This window comes from Molossus molossus, unplaced genomic scaffold (genome assembly GCF_014108415.1).
Source record: "Molossus molossus isolate mMolMol1 unplaced genomic scaffold, mMolMol1.p scaffold_m16_p_1, whole genome shotgun sequence".
Taxonomy (NCBI): domain Eukaryota; kingdom Metazoa; phylum Chordata; class Mammalia; order Chiroptera; family Molossidae; genus Molossus; species Molossus molossus.
In genome coordinates, this window is record NW_023425344.1 from 64,993,537 (window position 1) to 65,015,522 (window position 21,986).

The following is a 21,986-nucleotide window of genomic DNA, read 5'->3' on the forward strand; positions in this document are numbered from 1 at the left end:
TCACTCTGTCTTCTCCCTCTCCCACCTTTCCTCCTTTATAAGAACTTTTGGTTTTGTTTTATTTTCTATTTCATTTTGAATGTAATGATCTTCTAAATGGGGTTCCCACTCTCCAAGTGGTACACAAACCATCCAGTAGAATGCAGAAGTGTTTATAAGCATATATTGTAACTTAGAAAAGAAATGAAACCTTACTCTATTTAATGTACATACAAATACTGGTCCCTCCCACGCACACTTTACGCCCTGGCAGGGGTCACACATTTCTCGGGGGACTTAAAAAGAAACCAGGGATTTTGCAGTCTGGGGAGGATTGACAGAGGCACCCCAAAGTCCTTCCTTTGAAAACATTATAGTTCAGTGTGCCTGCTTTTATGAAATTTAAAGCAATCATCTTACTAGTAGAATCTTTACTATACCATGTGTATTAGTATTGCTTTCTCAACAAATCACCACAAACTTAGCTGCTTAAACACCACAAATCTACTACCTTATGTTCTGTAGGTCAGCGGTCCTACATTGGTCTCACTGGGCGACCATCCAGATACCAGTGGTCTGAGTGCCTTTCTGGAGCTGCAGAAGAATCTGTTTCCTTGCTCATTTGGGTTTGTTGGAAGATTTCAGTTCCTAGGGCTGTATGACTGAGGCCTCCATTTTCCTGCGGATAGTCATTGGAGGGCCATTCCCGACAATAAGGCAAGTCTCTCGCAGTTCAAGTCCCGCATCTGTCCCCTCACTTTGCATCTCTCTGATTCACTCTTCTCCCTTCCTTTCCCACTTTCAAGGACTCCTGTGGTCAGTTTGGTCTCACCTGCATATTCTAGGATAGCTCCTCATTGTAAGACCCTTAACTTTAACTTCTGCAAAGCCCCCTTTGCCATGTAAAATAACATAATCAAGGATTCTGGAGATCAGGGTCTGGGCACCCTAATCTGTGGGGCAACCATTATTCTGCCTGCTAAATAATGAAATTGTTTCCTGCCACAAAGAAGTGCACCTTATACCTGCACCATAATAAATGAATTAATAAAATTGCTTCACCTGTATAAATAGCTTCAAAATGAGTTGGCTCATCGTTAAAAATATTAAAATATTCCACCTTTCAAATTGCAAAAACAACTACTGATTGATAGCAGATAAGATTGAAACTTGCTAGGTAAATTTCCATGAAAGACTTGGTATGTTTGATAAATGAGGTTTAATGTTTGAGTAAATGGTTTAGTAAGTGCACCAACCCTGCACCTCTGCCATTTGCTCAACTAAGCATTCAGAGTAAACTTAAAACCGGTTGTCAAAATGACGCGAACCTTAAAACTTGTGTCCACACAAATATCTGTACATCTATGTTTAAAGCACCTTCATTCATAATTGCCAAAAACTTGGAAGAAATCAAGATGTCCTAAAGTATGTGAATGGATAAATAAACTGTGGTATAACCAGGCAGTGGAATATTAGTCAATTCTAAAAAGAAATAAGCTGTCAAGCCACGAAACAACATGGAGGAACTTTTTAAGTGTATATTACTAAACTGAAGAAGCCAATCTGAAAAGGCTACATACTGTTTGATTCCATTGCAAGATGTTCTGGATATTCTCAACAATGAAGATTAAAAGTAAATAAATAAATAACATTCTGGAAAAGGCAAAACTTGGAAATAGTAAAAAGATCAATGGTTGCAAGAGTCTGGGAGTAGTGGAAGGACACAGAGGATTTGGGGGACAGTGGAAATATCGTGTATTATACCATAACAATGAACACGTCGTTTTGTTTATTCAAACTCATTGAATATACACCACCGAGAGTGAATCCTAATGTAAACTATGGGCTTTGGAGAGCATGGGTGTCAATGCAGTTTCATCATGTGTAATAAATATACCACTCTGGTGGGGATGTTGATAACGTAGGAATCCATGCATGAAAAATCTCTGTACCTTCCTCTCCATTTGTTGTGAACCTAAAGCTGCTCAAAAAATAAAGCCTTTATCTCATCCTGTAAAAGTGTGCATGTTTATAAATGAACATTACAAATATAGCAGTAATTTATATAACAAATAAAAATACTAACATAAGTAAATATCTTTTATAAATATACATATATATGTATTTATAATGCATGTCCTAAAATTTAACTTATAAGTATAAGCCATCAAATTGAGAATTGTTATACTGCCCTGGCCAGTTTGGCTCAGCCGTTGGAGCGCTGGCCTGCGGTACAGAGAGAATTGTTATACTAAGTTCATACTAAATACATTTAATTGCTTCACAAGTTAGAACTATCTAAAAGAAATGCTTATTAATCTGATAACAGATAAATTAGATCTTCATTTGTCATCATTTCAACCGGCCACTGAAAAATGTCATAAAATAAAGGTTACCAAGGACCACAGAATCTTTCTATTTCGGAAACATTCAGCAGACATTGTAAAAATACCACTTTTTAAATAGGTAACTGAACCTTAAACATTGAACTTTAAAAGTCACAGGAACATTTGAGATATTTATACTTCTTTAGAATGTAGAGGATTTTATTTGCTAGTTATCTTAACACATATCTCCTCATTTATTGTTGTGAAAACATTCAAATAAAATTTTCTAAGTGCACTAATAACAGCTAATAAAACCTCTGGTTCTCTCTTTTAATGGCTGTTGTGTAGTGAATATTTTTTGAAGCCACAAAAGGCAGTCACAAGTAAAATTATACATATTGTTAGCAAATGGGTAACAAGTAACAAATAATGCTCATAGTTTTATTTTTCTTCAATAGCATGTAGATTTTCCTTCCCAGTCATGCAATTTATTTGTGTGTGTGTGTGTGTGTTTGTGTGTGTGTGTGTGAGGCTAATTGACACAGCGTGTTCCCTTTAAAAATATAAATTAAGCCCTGGCTGGTGTGGCTCGGTTGTTTGGAGTGTCCTCCATACACCGAAAGCTCATGGCTTCGATTCCCAACATGCCCAGGTTGGAGGTTTAATTCCCCGTTGGGGTGCATACGGGAGGCAATTGATTGAGTTTCCCTCTCATATCAATGTTTTTCTCTCTCCCGCTCCCTTCCTCTCTTTCTACAATCAATAAAAACATATCCTTGGGTAAGGATTATATATATATATATATTCCAAATCCATTCCACTCACCAAACTATTCCCTGAGCCCCAGAGCCAATGGGCTTTAGATTCTGGTAGCGCTTGAGAACTGTGAAGGTTGAGTCTCCCACTTCCACACTGTAGAACTGGTTGTCAACTTTGCTTTTGCTCATGTTGTAATGTTTGGCAATATATGACACATCCACTTGTTTATCAAATCCCTGTGGGGAAAAAAACAACAAAAACATGAGACAAGTGAATGACCAGAATGATGAGATACAGGAAAACCTGTTCTTTTCATAATTATTAATACTTAGTCATCTATCATCATTTTATAAACATAGAAAAATAATGTATTCATCCATGTAAGATTATTTGGAGTAAAAGAGCATAGGAAAAAAATGTCAAAAAAAATTGGTTTCAATATTAAAAGTATTTATAATAATCTCAGGTTAGATCTGCATTATCTTTTCTGAAATGTTTCATTAAAATCATTTAATTATTTATATACTGAATATGTACTGGTCCCAGAAACTGTACTAGGTACTTTAGGAGTGAACCCTGATCATCCATTATAATAGCCATATGAGGAAGGACAGATTATATCTACATCCCTTTCTCAGAAAGAACTGAGATACAAAATAATATGTAGTTTTAATTTTTAATTAGGCAAATTTTGATTAAATAGTATTGACTCCATTTATTCTCAATAGTACCAAAAAATGCTATATTATCCTACATTAAACACTGAACACTTTTAATCCAAATTAAAACGCTATGCGACAACATTTTATTCTTTGCAAACTTAGGTATCAAATATCTTAATTATTGTATCTTTCATCTTTAAGAGTATTCTATCAATTACATTTACCAGTTGATGAATCTGCCCTTGAAATTTTAACTCATGATTTAGGAATACATATAATGTAAATATCCATTATTGTTTACCCAGCAATGACCATATGTTGCACTTTATGATATTAAATAGGAAGGATTCTGTGGCTAGAAGGGACCTTACAGAATATTGCCTAACCTTGAGGCACATATGTATGGATGCCTACCCTGTAGTCATCCTTTCTCCCTCTTGCTGATTTTGTTCAGGTTTTGAGCACTTGCATGTTCTGTGAGTTACTCCCCAATCCCAGCAATTGAAAATTGGTGGTCTAAACCAGTGGATCTCACTAGAGGTGGCATAACCGTTAGAAGGTATTTGGGAAATTTGTGGCATGTTATTATATACCGCTTGATAGGAGATGTGGCTTATATTTAGTTGGCTTATTGAACAATGACAATGCAGGTTGTTCTGAAAAGAGTGGGAACTTTACCTCACCTGGAAACTTGTTTAAAAAGACCCTGAATAGCCCTAGCAATCTTGAGAGAGAAGAACAAAGGTAGAAGCATTACAATACCTGATATCAAGCTACACTACAAGGCCATTGTAATCAAAACACCTGGTACTCCCATAAGAACAAGCAAATCGATCAATGAAACAGAACAGAGAGCCCAGAAATAAGCCCACACCTCCATGGTGAATTAATATTTGACAAAGGAGACAAGAGCATATAATGAAGAAAAGACAGTTTCTTCAATAAATGGTGGGAAAATTGGACAGGTACATGCAAAAAAATGAAATTAGACCAACAATTTACACCATATACAAGAATAAACTCAAAATGGATAAAATACTTTAAGTTGCAAAAGCATAAAATTCCTGGAATTAAACTTAGGGAGTAAAATCTCGTACATCTCTCGAAGCAATATTTTTGCCACTATATCTCCTAGGGCAAGAGAAACAGGGGAAAAAATAAACAAACGGGACTATATCAAACTAAAAAGCTTTTGCACAGCAAAAGAAACCATCAGCAAAGTAAAAAGGGTACCTACTATACAGAACACGTTTGCCAATGATACATCTGATAAGGGGTTAATTTCCAAAATATATAAAGAATTTATACTACTCAACACGAGGAAGACAAACAATTCAATTAAAAAATGGACAAAGGACCTAAATAGACACTTCTCCAAAGAGAACATACAGATGACCAATAGACATATAAAAAAATGCTCAACATCACTAATCATAAGAGAAATTCAAATTAAAACCACAGTGAGATATCACCTCGCACCTGCCAGAATGGCTACCACCAGTAAAATCAAGAAACCAAAGTTCTGGCAGGGTGTGGAGAAAAGGGAACCCTTGTGCACTACTGGAGGGAACGCAGACTGGTGCAGCCACTGTGGAAAACAGTATGGCGTTTCCTCAAAAAATTTAAAATGAAACTGCCTTTTCACTTCTAGGAATATATCCTAAGAATCCCAAAACACTAATTAAAAAAAATATATATGCACCTCTATGTTCATAGCAGCATTATTTACAATAGCCAAAATCTGGAAACAGCCCAAGTGCCCATCAGTAGATGAGTAGATAAAAAAGCTGTAGTACATCGTGTAGTACACGATGGAATACTATGAAGCCATAAAAAGGAAGAAACTCTTACCCTTTGGGACAGCACATATGGAACCTGGGATTTATTGTGCTAAGTGAAATAAGCTAGTCAGAGAAAGACAAATACCATATCATTTCACTTATATGTGGAATCTAATGAACAAAATAAACCGACGAGCAAAATAGAAACAGAAGTGTGGAGACATGGAACAGACTGACAGCTGCCAGAGGGAGGTGGGCAGAGATGGGATGAAAGACGATGAAAGGATTAGCCAAAGAACATATATGCATGGCTCATAGACACAGACAACAGTGTGGTAATGGCCAGGGGGAAGAGTGGGCAGGGGCTGGGTGGAGGTGGGCAAAGGGTGGGAGGATGGGAACATCTGTAATAGTGTCTACAATAAAAATAAAGTTTTAAAAAGAAAAAAAAAATGCAAATGCTCACTGCAAACTCACACTGATTGAATCAGCCTCTCTGTGGGACTGGGACCACGAATCTCTTTTCATAAGCCCTCTAAGTGTTCTGATGCACGTTGAGAGCAGTCCCTGGAGGGGTGGACCCCGGAAGATTGTAGAACACATCTGTGGACTGCCCGATTCCACTACTCATGACACACACAAACCGGAAGCCAGCGTCCTAGTCAGGACAAGGATCACCCCACACCTCCTTGCTATAACAGGACAGATCACCGTGTCCTAGCAACTGTTCACACTCCTGAGCAGCCTTCTTGGTTTTTCCTGGTGCAATAGGACTTTTCATATACTGGGGAAACTATATGTAGACTTGCTAGTACTCTAGTAAAATGGTTAAAACAATCACAGATCATATACCGCTAGCAAAACTTTTAGCAACAAGAGATTTCCCAGTCAAAAAAAACACAAATAAAAGCTATTTAAATGAAATACCTAACGTCCTAATATATTTTCTGAAATAAAATGATTCAGTGATCTTTTATCTTCATTTCGGAGCACATAATCTCTCAAAATAAGATTGAAAATCATCATCACAATATTTGTGAATTCATACACAGTTTCCTTTCAAGCATCCTCTTTGTATTTAATTTTAGTTAAACTTTACATAAAATCTAAAAGTTATAAAATACATACTTGAAAATACCTCCAATCACTGGGAAAAGGCTCTTTTGATTATGAGCAGTAAGACGCAGGGGTGACAACACTGGAAATGTTCTCGGCTGGCAATGTGTTGTGTTGAAGAATTTCCCCAGATCTCATCTGTGCCCTAAGCTTACAAATCCAAATTGGGTTTTTAAAAGCTCAGAAACATATTTAATAGAGTATATTTTATGCACAATTCCCATGCAGTCTTGCTTGTCACGACTATTAAAAAAAAAATTCAAACAAACTTTTCTCTAACTGCCTATGAAATAAGCCATTATGCACACAGTGGAAAAATACCACCAATACTAAAACCCTTTCTCTAGTTATATGTTTTAGAATATCCTTAGCTCAGGTCATATAACTCATGATTTGAACCAAGAAGAACCAAAGAGAGCTGATGATTAGAACCCCAAAATGAAAAAACAAAAATTTATATTGGAAAGGCCAATATTTTAAGGCAGAGATTCTGAAGTTACATGGATCGGAGCTACCTAAGTATCTTGTAAAATACACTGCTGAGCGCCTTTGAAAAATTTCTGGAACTAGAGTAGGGCTAAGAGTTTGTATTTCTAAGATGCTTCACACTTCCAGAACCTCTATTTTACTTTATTTGAATTTTAATTTTCAATTACAGTTTACATTCAGTATTATTTTGTGTTAGTTTCAGGTGTACAGCATAGCAGTTAGACAATCATATACTTTATAAAGTGTTCCCCCGATTATTTCTGGTACCCACCTGGTACCATACATAGTTATTACATTATTGATGATATTCCCTATGCTATGATTTACATCCTTGTGACTATTTTGTAACTACAATTTGTACTTCTTAAGCCCTTCACCTTCGCCTTTTTTTTTAATTCTCACCCAAGGACATGATTTTTAGAGAGGGAAAACGGAAGAGAGAGAGAGGGAAACATCATCAATGTGAGAGAAACAGATTGGTTGCCTTCCACATGTAGCTCAACTGCTGCTGGGGATCAAACCAGCAACCCAGGTACGTGCCTTTGACCAGAAATCAAACCTGCGACCCTTCAGTGTGTGGGCCAATGTTCTAACCACTGAGCAGCACCGGCCAGGGTTACCCCTTCACCTTTTTCACCCAGTTCCCCAACCTCCTTCCCCTCTGGCAACCATCTGTCTCAGAATCACTATTTTAGAAAATAGGGGAGGTAGGAGATGTCACCATTCAAAGAGGGCTATTTGGAGAGGCAAAATCTGGAAGCAATGCAGGTCAAACCAAGTAAACAGAGGAAGCAAAAGTTTAAGACGGTATCTGGATGACTCTCCTTGATACCAGAACCTGTTTGAGCAGGCCTAGATGTCATATTCCCAGGGATGTGTTTTCCTATCTCATAGGTGCAATATAGTGCCTAACCAATGATTTCTCAACTAGTTCAGCAAAATAAACATTCCATCATCTCCTTATATTAAAATTACACTAAAACAGTTGGGAAGAATGTCTGAAATTCACAAGTATTCATAAATGCTCATCAAAATGGTAAGTCTCGTTCCAGAAAAGAGATGACTATGTTGGTTAAGAGTTAATTACAAAGAAGACATATTATATTTAAAAAATTATAAATCAACACAATGATAACTTTCAAAGATCAATGTGTTCAAAATAACTATAGGGTTAGAATAGTCTATTCTATTGACCAAATTATTTTTAAAAGTAACTAATTCCTCCACTGAATAGTAATCTTGTATTTAAATCTCAACAATTATTTCTATGTGAATATAATAGAATTTTATTGGCAAAAATTCAAAGTAAACTCCTTCCTCCCTGTCTCCCATCTGTCAAAAATTTTTAAATTAAAACAAGGTTTTCTTGCCCCTGGCCATTTTGAGGGCAAAGAGGAAATCTGTCCTAAGATAACCTGTTCTGTGAAAAGACTGTATTTTATGTAGATGTGTAAGAAAGGGCCTTGTACAGTGAGTCCCCATCCTCAGTTCGGTTGCTAGCATGTAGCTATGGAGTGATGCACAGAGAAATGCCCACGTTACTGATCTTATCTTGCAGGTGCTCAAAGCTGTGATTGCATTTTTCTCAGATTTAATAACCTGTGCTCCCCAAGTACTCCCTCCCCGTTTTCATCTGGGCATGATGATCCTAAGTTACCTCCAGTTCATTTCTGAGCAGAAAACACTAAGGTTTAAGAATTTTTAGAGGTTAAGCTTCCTTGGTTTGTCTCTAAAGATGTAGCTGGAAACAGCACCATGCCGGGATTAGTGCTGCACTTAATAGCTCTGAAACCTTCAAGGAGTCGTTTTATTCTTTCATTCATTTATTATTTATATTCTGGGTGGCTCCAAAAAGGATTTGCGCAGTTCACCATAAAAGATATAGGAACATTAAAACCATTAAATCCAGTTTTAAAAACAAACGTCAGATAAAGCAGAAGCTGGGAGATGACAGTTTCACCGAAAGACTCAAGTCATGAATATCTACCGCCTTGAGCACAAAACTCAGTGTTACGCTTCCAGAAAGCCACAGGAAAAAATAATGGCAACGCCACAAAACCACAATGAGTGGCAAGTTTTGACTCATGAATCTCATAAATGTATCAAAGAAGTTCATAGAAAAGGTAAAATTTCTCCAGCACTTAACTGCAGGAAGAGTATACTCAATAGTTCTTTCTATAATAAACCTGGAATCAAACAGCAGGCAGTAGAGACAATATTTTTTAATCAAAGACACAAAACTATGTTTCATATGACTCCTGTGAAATCGAATCCCTGATAATGAGGTACAAAGTGAGAGATTTTACTCAACCACGGCACTGGACAAGCTGCAGGCCCACACAGATCTCTGAGAAAGAGTCATTCCGGCACAGGGGAATCCTACTCTGCATGCCCTCCTCACAGTGTGCCTACAACGGGCTACTGAAAAGAGAGGTCCCTGGTGAATGATCACTAGTAAACTCCTAATGGAGAGCTGACTCGTGTGGGGAGCAGCTCTTTTAATAGTGGGGGTTTTCTTCTCACCCCGAGTCTCTCATTGGAATGAAAGCCCCCAGCCACACAGTTACACGGTCCACTTTAGTCAGACTGTTTCCTGGGAGGTGCACACAGCTAGCAAGTGGTATATCCTATGAGTCATATGAAACAAGGGGAGAAAGAAAGGTGAACCAGTATTAATTGCTTACATTCTAAAGGTGAACTTTGTATTGTGTTATATTCTGCATTTAACCCTCACAACAGCTCAGAAAAGTGGCATACAAAGCCGTTTATTGGCTCAAAGTCTTAGAACTTAATTAGTGATCCCAATTAATGTAAACTGAAGTTCGTCCAACTCCAAGACAGGTACTCTTTTTTTTTATTAAATCATTCACTAGTTCAGCTAAAATAATTTAGAATAGTGATGTGGGTTTCTTATAATAAGGTGAGTTATGGAAATAGAGCTTAAAAAATCAAGAGAAATGATTAAATAACATGTCTTCCTTTTACTTATCAACTGCCTCAGCTTAGAGTTGAATTTAAGTGAACATTAAACAATTCAGGGTTGAAGCAGACAATCTGGTGTTGTGATGGAAAGCTGGATTTTCAGAACTGCATAGACATTTAAAGGGCCTAATTTCATTTATTTCTTAACTATTTCTTGAACACTTACTGTATGCCAGGCACTATTAAAGGTGTTATGAGATACATTGCTCTATCACAACAAGATAGCCAAAATGAATTAGCTACAAAATGCATCTCCAGAAAACTAATTGGTCAATCTCTTGGATATCTTTGAGCACTGTCTTCTGGAATCTGAAAAGCATCTGCCTAAACTGATGATTCTGCTGTTGGCACAAATGATCCTGAGCTGGTCATTCTCAGGGTTATGACTAGCATATTGAGTTGCTTCATGACGCCACTCCAAGGTTGTTATATCAAGTTCGCAGACTCATTGCCTGCTATTCTGTCTGTTACGTGTTCAAAGGCATGTGTTCAATCCATTTTAAATCTGAATGACATTGTTTACATATTTGTTTTAAAGGGAGGGATTTGAGACAACAACACTGAATGATATTTAGGATTAAATTTTGTTCTGTCAAGAGCATATTTTCCCCACTCTGTTTCTTGAAGTGTTACCTCCTAAGGAGCATTACATCCTGGCATCTAAGTAACTTTTATATTGGATGGCCCAGAGATGGTTATCCTGAGGAACCAAGGACTTGTAACAAATCATAATGCAGTAAAAACTTTAAGAATTAAAATATGCTCAATCGTATTGTCAATTATGTGAAAAGCATGGAAGAATGACCAGGAGTAGACAGGCACGGCTTCTGCCTGCCTGTTCCTCATATACGAAGGGAGAAAATCGGTGCCGCGTGAATATCTGCTAAGCGTTGGGCTGATGTTAGGACCAGACACTGTGCTGGGTGTCTAATAAATCATTTCACGTAAGAATTAGTATTCTCCTTTGCAATTGAGAAATCCTAGACTGAGAACTTTAGCAAAGGGTAAAAACGCTTTTGTATAAGAATCCCGACTGTGAGGTCTTGGGAAAGTTTTTTACAGCCTTAGCCTAGTGTCCTTGTGTACAGAATAAGGGTAATCTGCTTCCTTTAATTAGTGGGAATGTTAAATGAGATCTATATAAAGTTCTTAGAATGGTATAAGCTTATCGAAAACTCTCACCAGAGCTTATTATTATTATTACTAGAATTATCACTGTTACTGAGAAGTTTGATAACATTTAAAGATACATAGCGAATGAATCGCTTTAGCGTGTTTTTAACCAAAAGTTGGCCTAAGCCACAATGCCATTCCAAGGCATTACGATACTGCTATAAAATCAACATGTAATCCACAGACTTCAGAATGGTCAGGTGACAAATATTTCTTTTCTGTGTCTTCGTTTGTGGTAGAAACAATGCTCTATGAATATCCATGGGCTCCACTACATTTCCCAGCCTCCCTTGCAGTCCTGGTGGGGCTATGGTAACTACTGCTGGCCAGTGGACTACAGCAGATGTGACTGGTGTCACCTAAGTGAGAGACATTCAGGGGATGTGCCTCCATAGTCCATCACTTTCCACACACTGGTGTCTTAGCCGGCATGTCACAAGATGGCAAGACTCTAAATTCCTGAGTCACATGATGGCAGAAGCAAAAATTCCTGAGTCACCAGATAGATGAGAGCCCTCGGTAACCTGTACTAAACTTTGTATAACAGGACGTAAACCTTTGCTTGGGTAAATCACTGAGATTTGAGTTCTATCTATTGCTGTGGTATGTTTTTCATTCAACAAATATTTATTTTGGTCTTAGGATACACCAAGCAATGTTCTAGGCACTGATAATATAGAGCTTCTGCCTTCATGGGGCTTAATATCAAAGTTTCCCTTGGAGAATCAAACTTGGAGTGATGGCTTCATTACCACAATGACCTAAACTAATCACATTAAATTCTACACCTTTTGAGCTACATATTACCAATTTGTCTATAATAATAATAATAATAATAATAAAAGTACAAAACAGCAATAAGTGGTATTATATACTCAAGGCAGTCATAATTTCCAGATTAATAAGTGATAGTTAATTTAGAAAAAAAAATTTCTTAAGTTGATAGTAAGAGGTTATGTTTCATCACAAGGATGGTAAAAAGTCATTTAAGAATCAAAGTGTTTAAAGTTAGTTACCTGGATTTCACTGACTTATCTCTAAAATATATCTTTGTACTTTTAGAAGGAAAAATTAGAATTTACCAAATGCTACATTTAAGAATATGAAGCACTAACACCCTGTTTTCATTTACACAATAAAGAACATTATTATAAAATATGTGCTTCCACTTTTTTTTGAAAGTCTAATTCTTTTTTTTTTGTTGTTACAGATGTTTCTCCTTTTTCCCCCTTTGACACCCTCCTCCCCCTCCCTTCACACCCTGTTCCCAGCTTTGTCGTCCATGTCCATTGTTTATGAGTACATGCATATAAGTTCTGTGGTTTATCTCTCCCCCGCCACACACCCTTTTCTGGGGATTGTCAGTCTGTACCGTACTTCCACGTCTCTGGGATTACCCTATTCTTTAAACTGTTATGTTCATTATATTCCACAAATAAGTGAGATCATATGATACTTGTGTTTCTCTGCTTGTCTTGTTTCACTTAGGATAATACTTTCCAGGTCCCTCCATGTCATCTCAAAAGATAAGAGATCTTTCTTTCTTACACCTGCAAAGTACTCCATTATGTATATGTGCCACAGCATTTTCAGCCATTTGTCTACTGATGGACACTTGGGCTGTTTCCAGATCTTAGCTATTGTAAATAGTGCTGCTATGAACATGGGGGTACATATATTATTTCTGATTGGTCTTTCCGGCTTCTTAGGGTATATTCTTAGAAGGGGGAGCACTGGGTAAAATGGCTGTTCAATTTTTAATTTTCTGAGGTAACACCATAGTGTTTATCATAGTGGCTGCATCAGTCTGCATTCCCACCAGCCGTGTACTAGAGTCTCCTTTTCTCCACACCCTCACCAACACTTGTTTGATGCTTTGTTGATGACGGCCATTCTGACAGGTGTGAGGTGATACCTCATTCTTGTTTTAGTTTTAATTAGGATTTCTTCATAAGTCTCTTGGCCATTTGTATGTCCTATTTGGAGAGGTGTCTATTTAGTTCCTCTGCCCATTTTTTTAATTGGGTTGTCTTCCTTTTGTTGAGTTGTATGAGCACTATATATATTTTGGAAATTAACCCCTTACCTGATGTATCATTGGGAATTATGATCTCCCATATAGTGGGTTTCCTTTCCATTTTGATGGTTGTTTCTTTTTTTATGCAGAAGCTTTTGAGTTTGATGTAGTCCCATGTGTTTATTTTTTCCTTTGTTTCTGTTGCCTTAGGTGATGTATCAGTGAAAATTCTGCTGCGTATGATGTCCAATTTTGGTGCCTACATATTCTTCCAGGACTTTTATGGATTCACAAGTCACATTTCAGTCTTTTATCTATTTTGAATTTATTCTTGTGTATGGTGTAAGTTGATGGTCTAGTTTCATTTTTTTGCATGTAGCTGTCCAATTTTCCCAACACCTTTTATTAAAGAGGCTGTCTTTTCTCCATTGTATGCTCTTACCACCTTTGTTGAATATTAATTGAGCAAAATATATTGGGTCCATTTCTGGGTTCTCTGTTCTATTCCATTGATATATGTGCCTGTTCTTGTATCAGTAGCAGGCTGTTTTTATTACAGTAGCTTTGTAGTATAACCTAATATCCAGTATTGTGATCCCACCTACTTTGTCCTTCTTTTTCAAGATTTCTGCAGTTATTCAGGGTCTTTTTTGGTTCCATATGAACTTTTGAAGTGTTTGTTCTAGTTCTGTGAAGTATGTCATTGGTATTTTGATGGAGACTGCATTGAATCTATAGATTGCTTTGGGTACTATGGACATTTTAATGATGTCAATTCTTCCAATCCATGAACAAGGTATGTGCTTCCCCTTTTTTATATCTTCCTCTATTTCTTTTTTCAATGTCCTGTAGTTTTCTGCGAATTGGTCCTTTACTTCTTTGGTTAAGTTTATTCCTAGGTATCATAATTTTTTTGCTGTGATGGTAAATGGGATTGTTTTTTAGTTTCTCTTTCTGTGACTTCATCATTGGTATATAACAATACCATTGATTTCTTGATGTTAATTTTGTATCCTGCTACTTTTCCAAATTCATTTATTAAGTCAAGTATATTTTTGATGGAATCTTTAGGGTTTTTTATGTATAATATCATGTCATCTGCAAATAATGACAGTTTCACTCCCTCCTTTCCAATTTGGATCCCCTTTAATTTATTCTTCATGTCTGATTGCTGTGGCTAAGACTTCCAATACTATGTTAAATAAGAGTGGGGAAAGTGGGCATCCCTGTCTTATTCCTGTTCTTAAGGGAAATGCTTTTAGTTTTTGTCCATTGAGTATGATATTGGCTGTAGGTCTTTCATATACGGCCTTTATTATGTTGAGGTATGACCCTCTATTCCCAAATAGCTGAGCGTTTTTTATCAGAAATGGGTGCTGGATTTTGTCAAATGTTTTTTCAGCATCTATTGATATGATCATATAATTTTTATCTTTCATTTTGTTTATGTGGTGTATCACATTTGTTGATTTGTGAATATTGTACCAGCCTTGCATCCCTGGGATGAATCCCTCTTGGTCATGGAGAATAATTTTTTTGATGTATTGCTGGATCCAATTTGCAAGTATTTTGTTCAGGATTTTGGCATCTATGTTCATCAGGGATATGGGCCTGTAGTTTTATTTCTTTGTAGTGTCTTTTTCTGGTTTTGGAATTAGAATTATGCTGGCCTCATAAAATAAATTTGGAAGTCTTTCTTCTTCTTGAATTTTTTGAAATAGTTTGAGGAGAATGGGTATTAGTTCTTCTTTGAATGTTTGGTAAAATTCTCCTGTGAAGCTGTCCAGTCCTGGGCTTTTGTTTGCTGAGAGAGTCTTGATTACCTCTTCAATTTCCTTAGTTGTTATTGGTCTGTTCACGTTTTCTATCTCTTCCCGGTCTAGTTTTGGGAGACTATGTGTTTGCAGAAATTTTCCCATTTTTCCTAGATTGTGAATTTGTTGCCATATAATTGTTCATAATATTTGTTAACAATCCTTTGTATTTCTGTGGTGTCAGTTATTATTTCTCCTTTTTCATTTCTGAATTTGTGTATTTGAGTTCTTTCTCTTTGTTTCTTGGTGAGTTTAGCTAAGAGTCTATCAATCTTGTTTATCTTTTCAAAAACACCAGGTCTTTGTTTCATTGATCTTTTGAATTGTTTCTTTGGTCTCCATGTCATTTATTTCTGCTGTGATCTTTACTATTTCCTTCCTTCTACTTGCTCTGGGATTTCCTTTTTGTTTGCTTTCTAGTTCTTTAAGTTGTAAGGTTAGATATTCTATTAGAAAATTTTCTTGTATCTTGAGGTAGGTCTGTAGTGCTATGAACTACCCTCTCAACTGCTTTCACTGCATCCCATAGATTTTGTGTTGTTGTGTGTTCATTTTCATTGGTTTCCAGGAAGTTTTTAATTTTTTCCTTGATCTCCATGGTAACCCATTCATTGTTCAATAACATGCTATTTAGCCTCCATGTATTTAAATGTCTTTGCATGTTCTTGTTGCAATTGATTTCTAGTTGCATGCCATTGTGATCTGAAAAGATGCTGGATATGATTTCAATCTTCTTGAACTTGTAGAGACTTAGTTTGTGCCCTAACATGTGATCTATCATTGATAATGTCCCATGTGCCCTTGAGAAGAATGTGAATTCTGCAGTTTGGGGGGTGTAATTCTCTGTAGATACCTATGAAATCCATTTGATCTAGTGCTTCATTCAGAATCTGTGTTCCTTGTCAATTTTTTGTCTAGATGATCTATCCAGTTATGTCAGCAGGGTGTTGAGGTCCCCTGCTATGATTGTGTTGCTGTTGATTTCCCCTTTGAAGTCTTCCAGAAGTTTTAAAATATATTTTGGTGCTCTTGTGTTGGGTGCATATATGTTTACCGAGTTTCTATTTTTCTGTTGGATACGTGCTTTCAATATTATGTAGTAGCCTTCTTTGTCTCTAGTTATGGCCTTTATTTTTAAATCTAATTTATCATATATTAGTATTGCTACCTCAGCTTTTTTTTCCTTTTGTTTGCTTGGAAGATTTTTTTTATTCCTTTACTTTCAACCTATGTGAGTCTTTTGTTGTGAGGTGGGTCTCTTGTAAACGACATATATGTCAGTCATGCTTTCTTATCCAGTCAGCTAATCTGTGTCTTTTTATCAGAGCATTCAAACCATTTACATTTAAGGTGATTATTGATATATACTTATTGCCATTTTTGTTTAGTGTAGTTATATTTTTCTCCTATTTCTTCTACTAATTACAGCAGTTCTTTTAACATTTCTTGCAGTGCTGATTTGGTGCTAATGTATTCCCTTAGCCTTTTTTTGTCTGGGGAGCTCTTTATTTGCCTTTCTATTTTGAATGATAGCCTTGCAGATAGAATAGTCTTGGATTCAGATCCTTGTTTTTCATGACCTTGATTATTTCATGCTATTTCCTTCTGGCCTGTAGTGTTTCTGTTGAAAAGTCAGAAGATAGCTTAACAGGGGTTCCTTTGTAGGTAACCTGTTGCTTATCTCTTGCTGCCTTTAGGATTTTCTCTTTGTCTTTAATTTTTGGCATTTTAATTATTATGTGTCTTGGTATGGGCCTGTTTGCGTTCTTTTTACTTGGGGCTTTCTGTGCTTCTTGAACTTGAATACTTTTTTCCTTTACCAAGTTAAGGAAGTTTTCTGTCACTATTTCCTCAAATATATGTAATATCCCTTGCTCATTTTCCTCTTTTCTGGCACTCCTACGATACAGTTGTTGTTATATTTTATATTGTCCCACAGCTCTCTTAAACTGTCTTCCTGTTTTTTAATTGTTTTTTTCTTTTTGGTTCTCTGATTGGGTGATTTTTTCTACCCTCAGAGGAGGGGGTTTGGGGGGAGGGAGATGGAAGCTCTTGCAGTAATCCAGGCAAGAGGCAATGGTAGCTTGAACAAGAGTAGTAATGGAGAGAATATTAAGAAGCGGTAAGATTCCAGATATACTTTGAATGTAGAGCTAATAGAATTTGCTGACAGATTGGATGTGAAGTGTTACCCAAAAGATGGTTCCAAAGATTTGGTTCTGATCAACTCAAAAGATGTATTTAGCATTACTGAATTAGAGCAGAGACATTTTGGAGGAAAGATCAAGGGCGTGGTGTGGAATATGTGTATAGGTCAACATGCCTAACAGACCTCTAAGTGGGGATGTCAAACAGGCAGTTTAATCTGAAAATCTGGTTTCAGGGAAATGTTTGCATTGGAGATACAACTGCAGGAGTACTCAAGATATTGATAATAATGAAAACACTGGGACTTGATGGGAGCACCAGAAGAGTTCATGTAAATGTATTTAAAATGGAATTATCTATTTGACAAACACATATTCCAGCACCATTCTCAGTGGTCTGCAAGTAGTGACTGATTTGATTCTCACAATTGTAAAAGATAGGCAGTATTATTTTCCCCTTTTCACAAATTGGAAAACTGAAGCACAGAGAAGCTATCTTAGCCAAGCTTACAAGTAAATGGCTAATAAGTGGTAGATACAATTTCTAGCCACAGCTGTTCAGACCCAGAATTCTTGTAAGAAGAGAACTTATCTAAAGGCCAAAGGCTTCAGGCATTGCCTTTGGAGGTCTGAAAGATGAGGCAAATCAGTAAATTCTGTTCATAGGAGGTAATAAATACATTTTACTTTTCCAAAACAATTCTAACTACCCTCAAGGAAAATAAATATACCAATGATTTGTTTCCCTTTATACTTATGTATATTTTCTGTAATAAGTGCATGTTAATAGATTTTATTAAAATAATAGCTGCAGAGTTATTTTTTTAAAACTTGTTTCAATGGATACATATCATTCTCTATTTACAGCACAGTTAAATAAGAAGATACAATAAAAATGGTTACAGAGCAACTGACGTGAAGTGCTCTGCTTGGTGTATAAATGGAATTATCATAAAATTTACAGTACTTTTCAAAGAATGATTTCTGAGAGTAAAAGGGGGCACTATTAATTATACACTGGCAACAGGTTTAGGTTAGGACAACCCTAAACATAGCTGTAGTAAGCAGGTTTCAGGCCACCTCTTTCTTAAGATTTAAGTTGATATGAATACAAGAGGGAAGACTCTTACATGGTCCATTCACACTATTAACCATTGTTGCCACCTTCTTACTGTTCATTATAGGTTAAATTTATTTATCAAATTCATTACTTCTACCTGGCCAGTGTGGCTCAGTAGATTGAGCATCATCCCATGGACTGAGAGGTCCTGGTTCAATTTCCGGTCAGGGCATATCCCAGGTTTCAGACTCAATCCCCAATGGTGAGTGTGCAGGAGGCAGCCCATCAATGTATCTCTCTCACATCGATGTTTTGATCTATCTTTCTCTAAAAATCAATTTTAAAAATTTATTATTTTGTCCAGCTGGTGTGGCTCATTGGTTGAGTGTCAACCCATGCACCAAGAGGTCACCGGTTCGATTCCTGGTTAGGACATATGCCCAGGTTGTGGGCCCAGTCCCCAGTAGAGGGCATGCTGGAGGCAGCTAACCGATGTTCTCTCTCATCAATGTTTCTATCTCACCCACTCCCTTCCTTTCTATCTAAAATCAATAAAGAAAAAAGAAAAAAAAATTTTTTTAAATTTTCATTATTTCTTTATCATTATTGTTTAGATTTTATTACTAACTACTCATTAGAACTGGACATCAACAAAGTGAACCCCACCTACATGCTATTACATATAAGCAGTGAAGATACTCTACTTGGACTCATCAGTCCTTAAGATGAAAAATAAAAACAGACTTCAGCTCTTTTGACAATTAAAAACTTATTTCAAGAATTTGAAAAGAAATATGAAAAATGTTAAGTATAAGTGAAATCTAGTAAGAAATCACTTTACACAGTGATTCAATGCTATATTTATAATCATTAAAAAGACTTCTGTTTATTCCTATTCTAACTTAAATGAACTGCAAAAGAAAAAAACATCTAAGTATCCACTTCTGCTTCTTAAGCCACTTTTAATATTAGATGAATACTAAATTTGGTGTGGAACATGTGCAAAATGGAATAGCAATATGGAAATACAAGGGAATATACTGTACCTTGTTTTACCTGTAAGGAACACACACCTGACAAAAGGCAATTTTCACATCCAAGGTTGGTTCACTGCAGTAGTACAATAAATGGAGGCTCATAAATACCTATAGAAAAAAATGAAAGGTGTGAATTTTCAAATCACCTAATTATTAATTATTTAATAGTACAATTTTAATATAATTTGAATTATACACAAGGTGTGATGTACAACATGTTTCAGCTTGATTTTTATTCAGACCACTGCTAGGTACTTTTCACAAATTGTAAATATTAAATATGTAATTGTAAATATGATTGTAAATATTAAAAATGACCTATCTCTATAATAATCAATACCATCACAAACATAAAGAACAGATATAAGAAACTGGGTATACCTAATGAATTAAAGTTAACTATAACCTACTATACAGCAATTGCTGTTCTAGACACCTAATTTTAAAAATTCTAAGACATATTCGCAAGAGGATATATATAAGGCTGTTTAATGTAGAATAAATGGATTATTAAATAAAATATAGTTTTTAATAAAATTACATTCAGAAATTAGAATAACTGAATTAGAGCTTAAGGTATCAGCATAGATACTATTTTTTTAAATTAATTAATTTATTTTTGTTACAGATGTTTCTCCATTTTCCCCCACTGATTCACCCCTCCCCCCTCCCTGCCCTGTCCCCAGCTTTGTTGTCCATGTCCATTGTTCACGCACACATGCATATAAGTCCTGTGGTTTATCTCCCCCCCACCCCCTCTTCTGGGGATTGTCAGTCTGTAACGCACTTCCACATCTCTGGGACTACTACATTCCTCAGACTGTTCTGTTCATTATAGTCCACAAATAAGTGAGAAAAATGATACTTGTCTTTCTCTGTTTGGCTTGTTTCACTTAGGATAATACTTTCCAGGTCCCTCCATGTCATCTCAAAGGATAAGAGATCTTTCTTTCTTACAGCTGCATAGTACTCCATTGTGTATATGTACCACTGCTTTTTGATCCATTTGTCTACTGATGGACATTTGGGCTGTTTCCAGATCTTAGCTATTGTAAATAGTGCTGCTATAAACATGGGGGTACATATATTCTTTCTGATTGATGTTTCAGGCTTCTTAGAGTATATTCCTAGAAGTGGGATCACAGGGTCAAATGGAAGATCAATTTTTAATTTTTTGAGGTAACACCATATTGTTTTTCATAGTGGCTGCACCAGTCTGAATTCCCACCAGCCGTGTACTAGAGTCCCCTTTTCTCCACACCCTCACCAACATTTGTTCCTTGATGAATTGTTGATGGCAGCCATTCTGACAGGTGTGAGGTGATACCTCATTCTTGTTGTATTTTGCATCTCTCTGGTGATTAGTGATGTTGAGCATTTCTTCATATGTCTCTTAGCCATTTGTATGTACTGTTTGGAGAGGTGTCTATTTAGTTCCTCTGCCCATTTTTTTTTTTTTATTGGGTTCTTTGTCTTCCTTTTGTTGAGTTGTATGAGCACTCTATATATATTGGAAATTAACCCCTTCTCTGATATATCATTGGCAATTATGCTCTCCCATACAGTGGGTTGCCTTTCCGTTTTGATGATTGTATCTTTCGCTGTGCAGAAGCTTTTGAGTTTGATGTAGTCCCATGTGTTCGTTTTCTCCTTTGTTCTGTTGCCTTGGTGATGTATCAGTAAAAATTCTGCTGTGTACGATGTCTGAAATTTTGTTGCCTACAGTTTCATCTAGGATTTTTATGGATTCATGAGTCACATTTAAGTCTTTTATCCATTTTGAGTTTATTTTTGTGTATGGTGTAAGTTGATGGTCTAGTTTCATTTTTTTTTTTTTTTGCACGTAGATGTCCAATTTTTCCAACACCATTTATTAAAGAGGCTGTCTTTACTCCACTGTATGCTCTTGCCACCTTTGTCAAATATTAATTGAGCATATTGTCTTGGGTCCATTTCTGGGTTCGCTATTCTGTTCCATTAATCTATCTGCCTGCCCTTGTGCCAGTCCCATGCTGTTTTGATTACAGTGACTTTGTAGTAAACCCTGAAATCTGGTAATGTCATCCCTCTAATATTGTTCTTCTTTTTCAAGATTGCTGTAGCTATTCAGGGTCCTTTTTGGTTTCATATGAACTTTTGAACTTATTGTTCTAGTTCTGTGAAGTATGTCGTTGGTATTTTGATGGAGATTGCATTGAATCTATAGATTGCTTAGGGTAGTATGGACATTTTAATGATGTTAATTCTTCCAATGCATGAACAAGGTATGTGCTTTCACTTTTTTATATCTTCCTCTATTTCTCTTTTCAATGACCTATAGTTGTAAGTGAAGAGGTCCCTTATTTCTTTGGTTAAGTTTATTCCTAGGTATCTTAATTTTTTTTGCTGTGATGGTAAATGGGATTTTTTTTTAGTTTCTCTTTCTGTGAGTTCATCATTGGTGTATAAGAATGCTGTCGATTTCTTGATGTTGATTTTGTCTCCTGCTACTTTGCCAAAATCGTTTATTAATTCTAGTAAATTTTTGATGGAGTTTGTGGGGTTTTCTACATATAGTGTCATGTCCTCTGCAAATACTGACAGTTTCACTTCCTCCTCTCCAATTTGGATCCCCGTTAATTTTTTCTTCCTGTCTGATTGCTC

General features: G+C 36.3%; 1 protein-coding gene across 5 annotated transcripts in view; it reads right to left on the minus strand.

Annotated features, from left to right (window-relative positions):
• Window positions 1-21,986, minus strand: part of MAPK10 (mitogen-activated protein kinase 10) — a 302,211-nt gene that overhangs the window by 140,405 nt on the left and 139,820 nt on the right. For 4 of the 5 annotated variants that reach the window (XM_036279780.1, XM_036279773.1, XM_036279760.1 and 1 more), the window contains exons 3-4: window positions 19,380-19,451; window positions 3,132-3,301 (exon numbers count right to left, since the gene is read on the minus strand). In XM_036279780.1, coding sequence (XP_036135673.1) covers window positions 3,132-3,301; window positions 19,380-19,445 — 236 coding nt within the window. In that variant the 5' untranslated portion in view covers window positions 19,446-19,451. Of the gene's footprint in view, window positions 1-3,131; window positions 3,302-19,352; window positions 19,452-21,986 lie in introns of all 5 variants that reach the window. The other variant, XM_036279770.1, reaches the window with a different exon arrangement.